The sequence below is a fragment of the Mirounga angustirostris genome, unplaced genomic scaffold, assembly GCF_029215605.1.
Source record: "Mirounga angustirostris isolate CCGP_5_RB_7025 unplaced genomic scaffold, mMirAng1.0.hap1 SCAF_9, whole genome shotgun sequence".
Lineage (NCBI taxonomy): Eukaryota > Metazoa > Chordata > Mammalia > Carnivora > Phocidae > Mirounga > Mirounga angustirostris.
Genome location: NW_026991717.1, coordinates 119,892,435 through 119,908,228, shown reverse-complemented (window position 1 = coordinate 119,908,228; position 15,794 = coordinate 119,892,435). Strand labels below are relative to the sequence as shown.

General features: G+C 39.9%; 1 protein-coding gene and 1 pseudogene across 1 annotated transcript in view; both read left to right on the top strand.

The window, feature by feature from the left end:
* SPTLC2 (serine palmitoyltransferase long chain base subunit 2) overlaps positions 1 to 15,794 on the top strand; it is a 106,706-nt gene that overhangs the window by 46,801 nt on the left and 44,111 nt on the right. The window contains exons 8-9 of the mRNA XM_045901320.3: positions 338 to 557; positions 2,802 to 2,928. Coding sequence (XP_045757276.1) covers positions 338 to 557; positions 2,802 to 2,928 — 347 coding nt within the window. The remainder of the gene's footprint in view (positions 1 to 337; positions 558 to 2,801; positions 2,929 to 15,794) is intronic.
* Positions 2,935 to 15,794, top strand: part of LOC135361634 (ubiquitin carboxyl-terminal hydrolase isozyme L5-like) — a 28,167-nt pseudogene continuing 15,307 nt past the window's right edge.

Here is a 15,794-nt window from a genome sequence, read left to right as displayed (position 1 = left end):
TCTTTTTTATTCTTTTATTCTGCTATTTTAATTTCATCTGCAGTGTAATGCAAAATCTAACCTTGCCTGTCATTGCAAGTGTTAGAAGAATCTGCTGTGACCTTTATCCATCTGGGGTGAATTAAGGTCAATTCTGTTCTGGTGCTTGTTTGAAAAGATCCAGTTTCCTTTCCCCTAGACATCTGCCTAGCCATGGCATCATTTAACTTTGCCAGTTTAAAATCACAGGCAGAGTTGTCAAACCATTTAAAAAAGCAATAATAGTAGTAAGGTGACCAACTCCTAATTTTGAGAGTTAAAAAGTCTCAGTGTGTGTATTTTTTATCCATTTTGCCAGCATGGAGGGATCTATTGTTCGCCTTCCTGAAGTGATTGCCCTTAAGAAGAAATACAAGGCATACTTATATCTAGATGAAGCTCACAGCATTGGGGCTCTGGGCCCTAGAGGTCGAGGTGTGGTAGATTACTTTGGCCTGGATCCTGAGGACGTGGACGTTATGATGGGCACATTCACAAAGAGCTTTGGTGCTTCTGGAGGATACATTGGAGGCAAGAAGGTAAATGGGCATGCAAATTGAACAATTAAGGGTAAAGGTGGTTCTGGCTACCACATTTGGTAACTCAGCGTGTGGCAGGTAAGCATCCCGAACTGGGATGTGGAGATCCTGAATTTGTTTGTGGCGTAGGCTCACAGTGCCAGTGGGCTTCACACTTGAGCTGCTCAGTGAATGACTGATGAACTAAAGGCTGGTTCTGTTCATTGTTTGTTGTTTTCTTACTTGAGCTTCTTTCTAAACCACATGCTGGTCTGACATACAGAACACCCTCTTATATGAAAGGACACACAGTGGTGCTGCCTGTTTGCCACAGTCGTCTTCTGGGTTTGAGTTGTACCCACAATTTCAAAAGTAGTGAGTTTATAATGAGAGCCAGTGGGAATAGAAGACCAGTTTCCTTGCCCTTGGCCTCAAATGCATCTTGGGTGAGCATAAAGATAGAAAGTTAAAAGATTATTTTGCCTTCTCTGGTTTACTATAAGGCATTGTATTTTTCAACTTAAAAATTGTGTAATGAATTCTGAGGCATTTGAGAATCAATGTGGTGTGGTGGAAATGGTTGAACCATGAGACAGAAGCCTAGGTTTGAATATTTCCCTAACTTTGTGAGCCCTGGGGCAAAGCATTTAACCTTCCCATTTCCTAATCAGTAAAACAGAGATAAATATGCCCAGCTTATAAGATTGTAGTAAGGGTTGAAAGAATAGTGTACGTCCATGCTACAACATGGATGAACTTGAAAGCATTGTGTTAATTTAAAGAAGTCAATCACAAAAGGTCACGTAGTATTTCTTTTATGTGATATATGCGGAACAGGTAAATCAGAGACAGAAGGTACGTTCGTAGTTGCCAAGGGCTGAGGGGATGGGGTGAGTGGAAGGTGACTTCTGATGGGTATGAGGTTTCTTTCTGAGATAATGAAATGTTCTAAAATTAGATAGTGGGGGTGCCTGGCTGGCTCAGTCGGTAGAGCGTATGACTCTTGGATCCTGGAGTCGTGAGTTCAAGTCCCATGTTGGGCGTGGAGCCTACTTAATAATTAATTAATTAAATTTTTAAAAAAATTAGTGATGAAAGTTGCACAGCTCTGTGAATATACTAAAAGCCACTGAGCTGTACACTTTAGAAAAGTGAATTATATCTCAAACTGTTACTGTAAAAAAAAAAACTCCATAGTATTAATAAAAATACATTGTCAAGTATTTGTATGTGGCATGTAGTAGGAGCTCATAAATATCTTTAATTCCTTTTTAAAACTTGACATTGGGAAACTTAAAGCATGGACTTTCTCTTAATAATTGATTGCCTTTTAGAGAAAACTCATTAGTGATTTTAGTCAAGTTTGATAGATTTTTACCTCAAATTTTTGTTAATGGGACCAGGTTCACTTTGGAAAGTTGCTTGCTTTTTGGTAAGATTTATTGCTAAACCAAAGGACTTAAAGTAATAATCTGAGACATCATAGGTCTGGTGTATCTATGCTTTTGTGGCTTTTGTACAGTTTTTAGTGTTTTTGAAGTGATACACTGTTTTACAGTCCTATTTTGTATTTCCTTGTTGGGTTCTGGTATGTAAGCTACTTTGCACATTTTATTTAAAGATTTAGTGAAGTTAAAAGGAGAGAATAGGGATATACAACTGATTGTTTTGGACTCCTTGTAACTGACATACAAAGTTTTTCTTTATTCAGTGAGATGCCTTTCCTGTTCTCATGAAAGACCCAGTGAATTTCTATTTAATTTCTGCCATATTTATATCATTTTATAAACTTCTGTGTATCTGGAGGACATTTAATCCCTTTAAAATTGATGTTAGAGAACGGTCTTTCTCTTACTCAGGGCTTTGCAGGTATAGGGTAATATGCAGATGATATTTTTTGTAATAGTTATAAGTGAATTATTGTGTCTGAAAAGCAATCTAAGCACTTTAATTCAGCATTGTAGATCTGTTTATAACATTAAGTGATATGTTCTCCAAATTTAGAGGGCTTCTTTAAAACTAGTTTTTCTTTCTTTCATGTTGTGGCATGTTTAAAAAACAAAACAAAGCCTGAGCCTAAGGAGGTTGGCATGTGTCAGATGCAGTTGTTGCTGATAGTATCCTCTGACCTCTGCATCTCAGATTAGTGTCGCTCTTCCAGTGGGGTGAAGGGAGGAAGAGTGTGCTTGCACCTGGAAGGAGTTCAGTGACATTGCAGAGAATTCAGGCTTTCCCTCTAACGCCTTGCTTCTGTGAACTCCCCAGGAGCTGATAGACTATCTGCGGACACATTCTCACAGTGCTGTGTATGCCACGTCACTGTCGCCACCTGTCGTGGAACAGATTGTCACCTCTATGAAGTGCATCATGGGGCAGGATGGCACGACCCTTGGTAAGTCTCTGTTTTCTTGGAAAACTTCCTCTGCTCAATAAATGTTTAGCAACCAAACATGCTCTTTTTCTCGAACTTTTTTCCTAAAATGAGGAGTCGGGTATACTACTGGGCAGAACTGTCAGGTGTGTGAGGCCTTGGTTGCTACGGTCATTTTTCAGTGTGTTTGATACACATCTGCCATGAGAACTAGCCTGGCTTGCTTCCTATTGAATTTTCTTGTTTATAGATGGTGATGCTTTATTTAATCTTACTGTTCTACCTATTTTCATAAGTCTTCCGTGGTAAGCCGCAGGGTCTTTCCTGAATTGTATGAATTTTGCAGGGTCTTAAGGTCTTAGGGTCTAAGTTGCAGGGTCTTTCCTGAATTTTGTATGAAGATGTAACTCACTGTGTAGCGATGTTTCATTCCCATTGTATTTAAAAGCTGCTCTTTGCATGTATTAATGTCCTTGATTTAATGCCTTTTTAAAGAGTTTCTAATTTAACAATAGGTAATAAAAGTCATCCTGAATTTGTTTATTCTGTCTTTGGTGGAATTTGTAGTCCAAACTAGATGCTCTGACATAAACACACTGAAATGAACAATAAATAAAATGTGGTACTTGCTTTTTTATTTTACTTTTATTCTGCATCACTAGAGGGCAGTGTTGATTGCAGAAAAGTTAGAACAATTGGGATTTTTGTTTTGTTTTGTTTTTTTACTTCTAAAAGTATTTCCATTGTATGAGACATACATTAATTTTACTTGCTTTTTAAATGCTTCTAAAATGAGTTTTATTCTTGTAAAAGATTTTACACTATCAGCCTTGAGCTCTCCACTCTTCATTTATATAAATTTTATGGTGAGATTGTTTTGATTTGTATTGGAAAACAAGAAGAAAGTAATCTGATTTTGATGGATGCAAACCTGTTTTCTTAAATCAGAATTTTTCCTTAATTTTTTTCTCATCTGTGGTATATTCTTATTTCTAGCGAGAGATTTTTGGAAATAGATTTTCAAAGTGTTGATCATTTTCAGTTTCATGAATTGATTCCTTGGGAAAGAAAATATTTCATTCATGTTGTGAACACAGCATGGAGCCTTGGGAGTAACCTCTTAACAGTAGCTACATTATCTTCTGTCCTTCCTCATGGTGTTAGTAGAAGTAGTGTGTTTTGATCTGAGATATATGTTTATATAGCTAGCAATTATCTAGTTACTTCACATAGGTGCATCAACCTTATTGATTCAGGGTACAGAAAGGTGACTAAATTGAATGGCTAACAGCTATCAGAGTTAATTTTGGATAATTTCTTTGCCCTGTCCTAGAACGTGGATCTGTGTGATATGTGACCTCTACATATATGACTTATCTGTACTAAGTAATGAAACCTAGGCTCTGCTGGTGGTGAGAAAATGAAATGTGGTAATTAGTTACAGGCTTTGGGTTAGCACTCATTTTCCAGTTTATTTATTGCCTCTCTGACCGCCCCCCCCCCCCCAGCTTAGTGGTGTGAAACAACAGCCATCTTATTATGCTCACAGATTCTGCAGGTCAGAAATTCGGTCAGGGCACAGCAGGGATGGCTTGTCTTTGCTCCATAATATCCAGGGCTTGAGCTTGGAAGACCCAAGCCTCCGGGAGGACTTAGATGGCTAGGGGCTGGGATCATCTGGAAGCTTCTTCCCTCCCATGTCACTTGGGCTGAAGTGACTTGAACACTGGGCTCAACTGAGGCTGTTGACCAGAGCACCTTCACATGTCTTTCCTATGAGTCATGGGCTCCTCATAGCATGGTGACTGGGAATCCAGAGGGGATGCTTCAGAGCAAGTGTTCCCAAATAACCTGCTGAAACCCCATGACCTTTGCTGATTTGTTGTTAACAAGCAGGTCACTAAGGCCAGTCCAGATTGCAGAGCATGGGAAATCAGGTTCCACATCAAATGGAAAGTGGGTCCAAGAATTTGTGGCCATTTTTACGATTTGCCACCACCAGCTTTTATATATTTTTAAAATTGCTCTCTAAAACTTTTAATTAGTATAGGCAAACTTTTGGCTACACTGCTTCTCTGCCAAAATAGAGGATAATAAAAATGTAACCAAAAGTAGAGAGAAGTACTGTCTTTCTTAAATCTAGCTACCTGATCTTAATTAAATTTGACCTGATTTCTTTTAGATTTGAGTGTGTAAGGTAATGCTTATTTTTATGGCATCATTAAATGCATCTTTTTATTGTCCTTGTAGTAGAAAGAAAGTGTGAATCAAGTAGCAGCCCTTTGTGCCTTAAGGTGACCTTTAAAAAGAGGTATCTGCGGGGCGCCTAGGTGGCTCAGTCGTTAAGCGTCTGCCTTTGGCTCAGGTCATGATCCCAGGGTCCTGGGATCGAGCCCCGCATCGGGCTCCCTGCTCCGCGGGAAGCCTGCTTCTCCCTCTCCCGCTCCCCCTGCTTGTGTTCCCTCTCTCGCTGTGTCTCTCTCTGTCAAATAAATAAATAAAAATCTTTTAAAAAAAAGAGGTATCTGCAATTAATTTACCTGAGTGTGAGTTTATAGTAGAAGCGGTCTGCCCTGAGTGAAACTTAATATTTTATGTTCAAGACCTTGAATTTCATTCCTTCCACAAACATTGAGTATCTCACTCTGTGTTAGACTCTGAATCAGAATCCACAGGAAATGGGCATACAAGCAGATGATTTGAGAGGAGTATATACTTGTGGAGTATTGGAGATACAGAGGATAGTGGCTTGTTCTATTAGTCCCAGAGAGTACTGTAACATAGGAAAATTGTTTTATTAATCACTTTACCAAGTATTTGCCCTCTGTGTGCTAGGTGCTATTGCTAGACACTTGTGATTCATCAAGAATGAAACACCCCAAAGTTTTTGCCTAATGGGGTTTCTAGTGTAGGAAGTAAATTATACAGTGTGCTAGAAAACGATAAGTACCCTGGCAAAAAGGGAAGTAGGGAAGATGGGTGACCAGGGGTTCTGGGGACCCAGTTTGCAATTTCAAATAAGACAGTCATTGAGAAGGTAAGACTTTTAGCAAGAATTTGATGAAGGTGAGGACTTGGCCCTGAAAATCCAGGGATAAAAAGACCTGGAGATGGAGGCCACTATGGCCTGAGCATCGTAGTACAGATAGAGGGATTGTGAACGATTGAGTGGGGAAAGGTAGAGGTTCAAAGGATGGCAGTTCTTTTTTTTTTTTTTTTAAAGATTTTATTTATTTATTTGCGAGAGAGAGAATGAGAGACAGAGAGCATGAGAGGGAGGAGGGTCAGAGGGAGAAGCAGACTCCCTGCCAAGCAGAGAGCCCGATGCGGGACTCGATCCCGGGACTCCAGGATCATGACCTGAGCCGAAAGCAGTCGCTTAACCAACTGAGCCACCCAGGCGCCCAGGATGGCAGTTCTGATGGGAGGCAGACTTGTGAAGGGTGTTAGGGTGCCACAGAAAGACACACACTGGTTCTCCTGCCCTAAAATCAAATTCAGAGTCTTGTTTGGTATTGAATTCAGATTCCTTTGAATCCGTGGGCTGCTTAATGCTGGCAGGCTTCTGGCGTGCATCAGACAGGTTAAGAATGTTATTGGTCCTTCATATTTTATGAAAAGGTACAGAAAATAATGTACCCATGATCCCATATTTTAATGATAATATCTCACCCCATTTATCTCACTTTTTAAAAAGAAAAAGGTAGCTAAAACTCCCTTTAGGGTCCCTTCTTGATTCTGTTTCTCTCACCCCTTCCCCAGAGATAATCACTATTCTGAAATTGTCTCTTTCTGTACTTCTGTGCATTTACTATGACCGTATCCATATAGTGTCAGTACCCCCACTGTTTGAAGGCTTACTCTTTGCCGTGACGACTTGCAGAAATGCTTATGACATTTAACTGAATCAAAACCCACTATAATAAATTGTCATGAGCACACCAGTAAAGATGTTTTCAGTTGGGCATGAGTCTGGGGAAGAGGCTGTGGAGTGTATTTCAGTGGTACTTCTGCTCTTTTCCTGATAGGACCTGGTCTCCTGTTCACTTTGAGTTGTTAAATGTGTTGTACAATATTTCTGTCATCTTCCCCACATTACTAATGAAAATGTCCTGTGACATGCAGAAAAACCTATGAAGAAAGTAGGTGAGCAAAGGAGGAGCACAGATTTCCCTGCATTTGCAGAACATGTGGGAATGCTAAAGCTCATTGAGACAAGGGAATGCCTACCTGGGAATATAATGGACTCCATATTGTGCCTCATCACTGAGTCTTACACTGAGTCAGTTATCTCAGGGTTAAAATAGGTCATTGGTATTTTAGATGCTTTCTATTTTTTTTTTTTTAAGATTTTATTTATTTGACAGATTCAGCGAGAGAGGGAACACAAGCAGGGTGAGTGGGAGAGAGAGAAGCAGGCTTCCCGCCAAGCAGGGAGCCCGATGCGGGGCTCGATCCCAGGACCCTGGGATCATGACCTGAGCTAAGGCAGACGCTTAACGACTGAGCCACCCAGGTGCCCCGATGCTTTCTATTTTATAGAAATTCTTGGTAGGTTGTTATGTAGATATTTAAGAGTATTTCATAGCTTGGGAAAAAAATTGTTTGGAGTTTTGGATGAGCCAGGAACATGTGATTTTTCCTGTTTTTGAATGATGCAATACAGACTCTGCTACCTGAAAATTCACACTGTAACACACTTTTAGGAACAGACTGGATTCTAGTAACAAGCACTGTCTATGTTGTTTTGTGTGTGTGGTTTTTTTCCCCAAAAGATTTTGCTTATTTGAGAGAGAAAGAGTGAGCGTGCACGCCAGAGCATGAGCAGGGGAAGGAGCAGAGGGAGAGGGAGAAGCAGATTCCGTGCTGAGCAGGGAGCCCCCCACAGGACCCTGAGATCATGACCTGGGCCAGAGTCAGACACTTAACTGACTGAGCCACCCAGATGCTCCTGTTGTTTTGTGTTTTTAAATGTTTTTTGTTTGTTTGTTTTTTAAGATTTTATTTATTGGTTTGAGAGACAGAGCACAAGAAGGAGAAGAGGCAGAGGGAGAGGGAGAAGCAGGCTCCCCGCTGAGCAGGGAGCCCGATATGGAGCTCAATCCCGAGACCTAGAGATTGTGACCCGAGCTGAAGACAAACACTTAACCATCTGAGCCACCTAGGCACCCCTGTGTTTTAAATGTTACATAAATTGGTCATATTGGGGAAGTTTTTCCACAACTTATTTTATTTGCTTAATATTATTTGTATGCATTATCCCTGTTGAGTGTAGGAGGTTCTTACTCATTCATTTTCGGTGTTATGTAATATTCCACCGAGTATTACCACAGCTTCTGTGTTCATTACTCTATTGGTGGACATTTAGATTGTTAGCTCTTTTTAACTGTTGTTACATAGTAAGTACCACAGTGACAATCCTTACATGGGTCTCATTTGCTGAGATAATTTTGCCCCTTTCCGGTGGCTGAGATTCTTCATCTTAACAGTGATAGAAGTTGCCAGATTCTTTCAAGAGTCCTTAGCAGTTTAGTCTCCCATTCTAGTATGAAAGTTATAGTTTATCCATTTCCATCCCTTTTTAGATATTGTCGGTCCCTTTAATTTCTGCAAACATGATATTTGTGAAATACAATCTCATTGTAGTTTGTTTAAGATTTTATTTATTTATTTGACAGAGAGAGATATAGTGAGAGAGGGAACACAAGCAGGGGGAGTGGGAGAGGGAGAAGCAGGCTTCCCGCGGAGCAGGGAGCCCGTTGCGGGGCTCGATCCCAGGACCCTGGGATCATGACCTGAGCTGAAGGCAGATGCTTAACACCTGAGCCACCCAGGCGCCCCTGTTCTTCAGTTTCTGTATTTTGAAGAAATTTGCCTGGAAGGAGTCAGGTTTACATCTGAGCTGCAACAATATTTCTGTCTCTCATTGAATTTCCATAGTGCTGTGGATTGGAAATGGGGGGAGCTGAAAGGCTGTGTCTTTTGTGCTAATACCCTTTTTCTCCCAAAAGCCCTATTTCACAACTTTATAATATCACAAATTTATAATCTTGTCTCACAGAGCCAGTGTTTAATGTTTGAACACAATGTTTTGTTTAAAGTGTGTACGCAAGTCAATCAGTAGACTTAACTGCTATATGTTACAGTTTGTGTCCAGTCCTAAAATACCGAACATATAATGAAATCTCTAAGCCTTACCTTTTCATTATAATTTTGACTGTTTCAAGTATTTTGTTACTTGATTTTGATCCTTTTCTTCATAACTGATTGTGTAGCTACAGCACAATTCCAACGAGCATATAAAGTTTATTATTGCCTTATTCAGTATGTCTAATAATTTTTGGTTTTGTCTTGAAGTTTGAGTCCCATGTTAAATTTTTTCTTTAAAATTTATTTACTTATTTTTGGAAAAGAGAGAGCACACGTGGGGGGTGGCGGGGAGTGGGGGGAAGGAGAGAGAATCCAAGCAGACTCCATGCTGAACACTGAGCCCAACTCGGGGCTCTATCTCAGGAGCCTGAGATCATGACCTCAGATGAAATCGAGAGTTGGATGCTAAAAAAAAAAAAGAGTTGGACAGTTAACCGACTGCGCCACCCGGGCACCCCTGATCCTGTGTTATCTTATTAGTATCCACACTTTATTTTGTACCTTTAGCAAACATGTTTGGTAATACAAAGATGAAATGGAATAAAGTATTAGAATAATACTGTTCTAGAAACAGGGAGACTTTCCCAAAAATGAACTTTCAGTTTAATAGGCAGTATTATTGGGCAGTAACTCCGAAAGCTTGTTGGCCAGGTGACACAGATCATCAACCAGTAGCTTAGGGATATCACAGTATAATGTGTGAAAGCCTCACTAACCCTTTATGTGGTTTTTGCATGTCGGTGTCAGCTCTCCTGTTAGGACCCTTGTCTTGCTCCTCCTCTGCATCTTAAATAGTGCCTGTATCAGGAACTTAGAGTCAGTAGTTTGTTTGACTTGATTATTCACAAAATTGTTATCTATCTTCCCAAAGTGGATTATAAACTCCATGAAAACATGGAGATTTGGCCGTCGTGTTCACTTTATTGCTTCTGTTTAAAACCATGTTTGGCACATAGTAGGCATGCAGTAAATGCTTGGTAGATGGTTAAATGAGTAATACTTTGGTGCCTTGAAGAGAGGCATTGTAAGAGTTAATGACCTATGATTTAGTCCCTTATTATATTCTTTGTGTTCTTAAATGCTGAGGACTTAAGAAATTTATACACCTAAGAGGGTAAGATCCCTCATTCACTTATACCGGATCATTCTTGAATGGAAGCCTCATGTATACTGATCAATGTTCTTAGAATAATAGGACCTGGGAAAAAAAAATATGTTAGATTTAAGATTAATAATTTAGTTTAAAAAATATAAATGTATCTTTGATGCTGTTACTGATTTTCTCTTAGTGGGATAAATCTTCATACTTTGATGATACAGGTGGTTTGGCCTTTGCTCTCCCTAGCCAGGTCCTCTTGTAACCAGCAGCAACCAGTAAGCTCACTTTCCAAGCCCGGGAAGCATTTGTTCCATTCTAACTGGCAGGTGTATCTCATCAGTAAAAAAGAAATGGAGCCTAAGAATCATTGGAGGAACATTATAAATCAGATTAGGATAGAGAAGCTAAACTTAGTTTCTTATAAATAGGATTTATAGGTAACTATAAAACAGATTAGTCTTGAATTAAAATATAAATATTTGCTGATCATTAAGTACTCCAGTTGGATTTTAAGGTTGTCCACTAATATCTATTCTATTCTAAGCAAAGATATGACCTGTGTCAGAGTGTAGGATTTATGGCACTGGATGTTTTTACAGGGGCTCCTGTTCTCTCTCCAGTTCTGGACTTAGTATGATTTTTCTCTTTTTTCCCTTCCAAGCCAGAATTAGTGGATCTGAAATAGTTGTTTTGTAATGATAATACGATGAGCTATGAAATGGGTGAACAACTCATCCTCATTTAAGATGAAATCAAAACTAAAATGTGACTTGAATTGTTAGGGGTTAAAAAAAGAGAAATCAGGGGCGCCTGCGTGGCTCAGTCATTAGGCATCTGCCTTCGGCTCAGGTCATGATCCCAGGGTCCTGGGATCGAGGCCCCACATGGGGCTCCCTGCTCCGCGGGAAGCCTGCTTCTCCCTCTCCCACTCCCCCTGCTTGTGTTCCTTCTCTCCCTGTGTCTCTCTCTGTCAAATAAATAAATAAATAAAATCTTCAAAAAAAAAAAAAAGGAGAAATCACTTAGCTTTGACACTTGGAAGATTTTCTTTTGTTTAATACAAGTGGGGTAAAATAATCATAGTATTATTGCTTTCAGTTAGTTTCTAGTTCGTAGGGTCAGTTACAGGTAAAGCATGGAAACTTGAGCAGTGATTATAAACCAGATATAAAGAACAAAAACCTTGACAATGTAAACAGTAGCAGACAGGAGGTGTAGAAAGGGGATGAAGGAAGGTGAGGGACATGGAAGTGTATCAGTTTCTGTTATGTGCTTGGTGAAGAGTTAATAGATACTATCTTGTTTATAAATCAGCACGTTTTTACATTAAGGAATCGTCTTTAGGTTTATGAAGGTGACTGGCTACTAGAATTAAAAATGGCAATATGACAAAACTTGGTGGTGATTAGTCAAAGAAACATGGAAAGTAGCAGGAGCACAGCTGTCTCACCACACTACCACGTAGGGCTTCTGGAAGGAGAAGCACAGGGCTAAGTGGATTCAGCACTGTAGTGCTCGCTGTCAAAAATGCGGGAAGGAGAACCTGGCGCTGCTTCCTGGAGTGGGAGTGGAGGTGGCTGGCCAAGGCGGGGAGGGGGGGCTTCTGTACTTTGTATTTAATATTCTGTACTGCTAGAATTTTATTTTACCGTATGAATGTGTTACTTTTATGAGTTAGACTTTTTGTTATCAGATTCCACACTACATGAATAACTTCTTTGGAAATAAATCTTGCTTAAAATATGATTGAGGGGCGCCTGGGTGGCTCAGTTGGTTAAGCGACTGCCTTCGGCTCAGGTCATGATCCTGGAGTCCCTGGATCGAGTCCCGCATCGGGCTCCCTGCTCAGCAGGGAGTCTGCTTCTCCCTCTCATGCTCTCTGTCTCTCATTCTCTCTGTCTCAAATAAATAAATAAAATCTTTAAAAAAAAAATATGATTGAAAGTAAGGCTTAAACATACACACAAATATTACATGATTGATTGTTAAGCAATGTTCTCATTTTTTTGGTGAGAAGATGGGTTGCTCTGCGGTGATCAGAATGTAGAGCCTTCAGGAAAGCTACAGCATGCAAGGGAAGTTGAGATCCATCCCCTACCCTACTTTGTAAGCACTCCTTTTTCGTCCTCACACCTTTCCTGCATTCTCCCTCCAGTCGTTATCCTTTTCCCAAAGAAGAGAGGGACATGCCACTAGGTTGGTGAGTAGACATTGGAAGGCATCTTACCTCAGAAGCGAAGTGAGCGACTGGTGGGTGGGAGGTGTGCTGCCAGCCTGCTTGGTGGACATAGGAGTGAGGACAGGCTGGTGAGTAGAAAACTGACACCAAGGAAATTCTGACAAATTCCATTAGACATTTGAAATTCTAGCTTTTACTTCGTAAACACACACACACACACACACACACATCCATCCAGTAATGGAAACTTAGCTGTAAGATCTATTTATGAGTCAAGGCAAAACATGTCTGATTAAAGAAACTAAAATTGTGCTTTTCCATTTTCCAGAGCTGTGCTTGGCTGTATTTTATTTCTGGCCAGAGATGTAATTAAGAACATGCACAGCACCCAGCTTAGTGTCTGACATCCAGTAGCCTTTTGATAAATTTGCTGAATGAATGAATGAATGAATGGATGCACACATGATCCATAACTATTAGAAAATGGTTGCTTGAGTAGATGAATGTTGCTTGAGTAGATGAATGTTAAACCAAATGGCCAAATCATGGAACAAAATAAATAGGTACATTTTACTAGGTAAATTTAAAAATGATGACAAGTGGGGCGCCTGGGTGGCTCAGTTGGTTAAGCGTCTGCCTTTGGCTCAGGTCTTGATCCCAGGGTCCTGGGATGGAAGAGCCCTGTGTCCTCAGGCTCCCTGCTCAGCAGGGAGTCTGCTTCTCCCTCCATCTGACCCTCCTTCCTGCTCCAGTGCACACGGGCTCTCTCTCTCAAATAAATACATAAAATCTTTTTTTAAAATGACAGGTAATTTTCCAGAAAACTGCACTTTTTGTACTTCTTAATTTTGAAAGAACTGGGCCTATTTCGGCGGCTACTGGTGTAGGAGAAAAAAGGAATACCTTGGGCAGATTGAGGTTTAATTAAAATTAGTTTTGGCTCATTTGAATTAATTCCTATAATAGACTTGTTAATGAGGTGTTAAGTGATCATCTTGAGAATCCCAGGGACTGTCAAAAATTGATTTAGGAGAACTGAGAAACTTAAAAAAAAAAAAAAAAAGCATTCCAGGAGTCCCATGCTAAGGAGGCAGAACTGTTAAAGAAAACAATCTTGGGTGGGGAGCGGGCATAGGGAGAATTTCCTGCTTCTCTGCAGGAGGCTGATGGCTTTTACATCCCCTTGTTGTTTGGTGGACTGGCTGAGCCTGGACATCCCCCTCCAAGTCCTGTGCTTTCTGAGCCCCGGACTTTTTTGGTTCCACTTTCTTCTTTATTATTATTTATCTGCTTTTACCTAATTTGTTTATTTCACTATTAGAAATTCATGTAAATAAAAATCAAGTTCTCATAAACACACTTTTCTTCTTACTTACAGATACTTAGCAATGTATCTGACCCTGAGAGTCAGACTAGATTACCTCCTTTCTTTATAACTGACTGCCTAGGATGCCGTTAAAAAAAATATTGGATTCCACATTTATAAAACATTTATCAAGCATCTACTCTGTATCCTGTGGTGGGTTTGCAGTTGAGCAGTGCAGGGTTGAACAATACATGATCTCTGCCTTTGAAAAAATATCCAGTCTAGTGGTAAGGATAGGATTCCAGAGAATGGCTGATCTCAGAGACACAGGCAAATTCTTCCTTTGTTCAGCTTCCCTTTTTCTCCGGTTCCTCCTTCTGTCTCCTCTCCAAAAAGCTCCTTCCTTACCACCACCACCCCGCGCCCCCCACCAAAATCTTAAACTTCCTTAAAACCAGTTAATTATTTGACTCAGATCTTATTAGTCTTACGTTCCTTATCAATCTTTCTAAGCAGATTTTTTCTATAGAAGCTTATCACTCTAGTAAATTACCAGCTATCAAAGGAAAAGAAGGATTTTCCTTTTGTAAGTTAGCTTCATTATTATCTAGCCCAAAGGGCTTTTAAACCAATGGCTTAAGCTTTCTAAAGTCAGCAAGCAATACGACCACTTTATTGGTGGAGAAATTTGCGCCCACAAATGGTACCTGTTTTCTCAGTATCTTGTCTCTGAATAGAAAGAACGTGGCTTTCTTGAACTCCAGCCTCTTCTAAAGTTGCAGTAAGGGTATTTAACATTTTATTAAAACAGACCTTTTAACCTCTTTCTAATTTTCTGATTTCTGGTCTGCTAATTTTCTAAAACATAGCTGAATATAGTTCTGAGTAATCAGCCATACAAATGAAAGCCCTTTGGGGGCATTTACCTGTTTCCTCTCTGTGGATCAGTAACCCTCTTAGCCTCCCTCTCTGCTTCAGAAATTTGTTCAGAATACTCAAGAGCTTTCTGTTGCTTGGGTATGTTTCTTTTTCCACTTCCAGTTTCTTTCTTTCTTCCAAATCCAAATGCTAATAAAAGTTTCTCGCCACAAGAGTGGTCTCTCCTTTTGTGTCTTGTTTCAGAGTTTGTTTGAAGCTAGCTATTAAGTAAGATGCCCACAGGCAGCAACCCTGGGAGCTAATCTTTGAACAAATGTAGACTTGTTCATTTAGTAGAATATTGTTCTTAATACAAAACATAAATAAGGAGTTTGAGGTTGTTCCCCTAGGACAGGAAAGGAGCCCTGACTAGATGTCCCTCATTTTGGAGATTTAGTAAGATGATATAAGGAAACTAATTCTTAATTAAAGTACTGTGAGTCAAGGAAACTAATTCTTAATTAAAGTACTGTGAGTCAGAGTTGTTTGTTTTTTAAGATTGAAGTGGGTGAGTTACCTTAGTTTTATTTCATAATCAAATTTATTTTAAAGATTTTTCCCCCACAATTGGATTTATTCAGTTACTGTTTAGCTGAGACTTATGACCATTATTACTTCAACCTATTCTTCTTATGACTTGTAATTTGTGAACCTTATAATCCAGGCTCTGTTTTGTTTGAAGAAGAATAACTTTCTAAACCTTAACATGGTTAGAAGTGTTTTTTCCCCCAGAATTATTTCGGAGGACCTTGTCTAGGAGACTTGACCCTAGTTTTTCATCAACTTTGCGATTTACTGCTACAGAATACTTAATATGTATAAACAAGTGAGAAGATAGATGGACTCTGTTCTCAATTAAGAACCAGATACCCTTCTGAAGAGCTTTCTGAAGAGGAATTGATTAAAAAAAAAAAAGTCACGGTTTTTCTAATTATCTAAATATTTTACTCTGCCTGCCATCTGCTTTGGTGGTGGAGCAAGGTTCAGAAAGACCTCATTCAGGTGTACTCTTGTGAGCCTCTGTTCTCACACTTTGTCCATGGGCCGTGTTGCATCAGAGGAACTGTTCATGTGGTGGTCCCTAACCTTGCTTTCACAGAGGAAAGCTTCAAAATTAGTCGTATTGCTGATATCAGGGCCCCTTGCAGACCGTTTGAGTTTCTGGGGGGTGAGGCCCCTGCAGGGTGTTACTTAAAAGCACCCCAGATCTTAATGTGTAGCCAGGGTTGAGCACC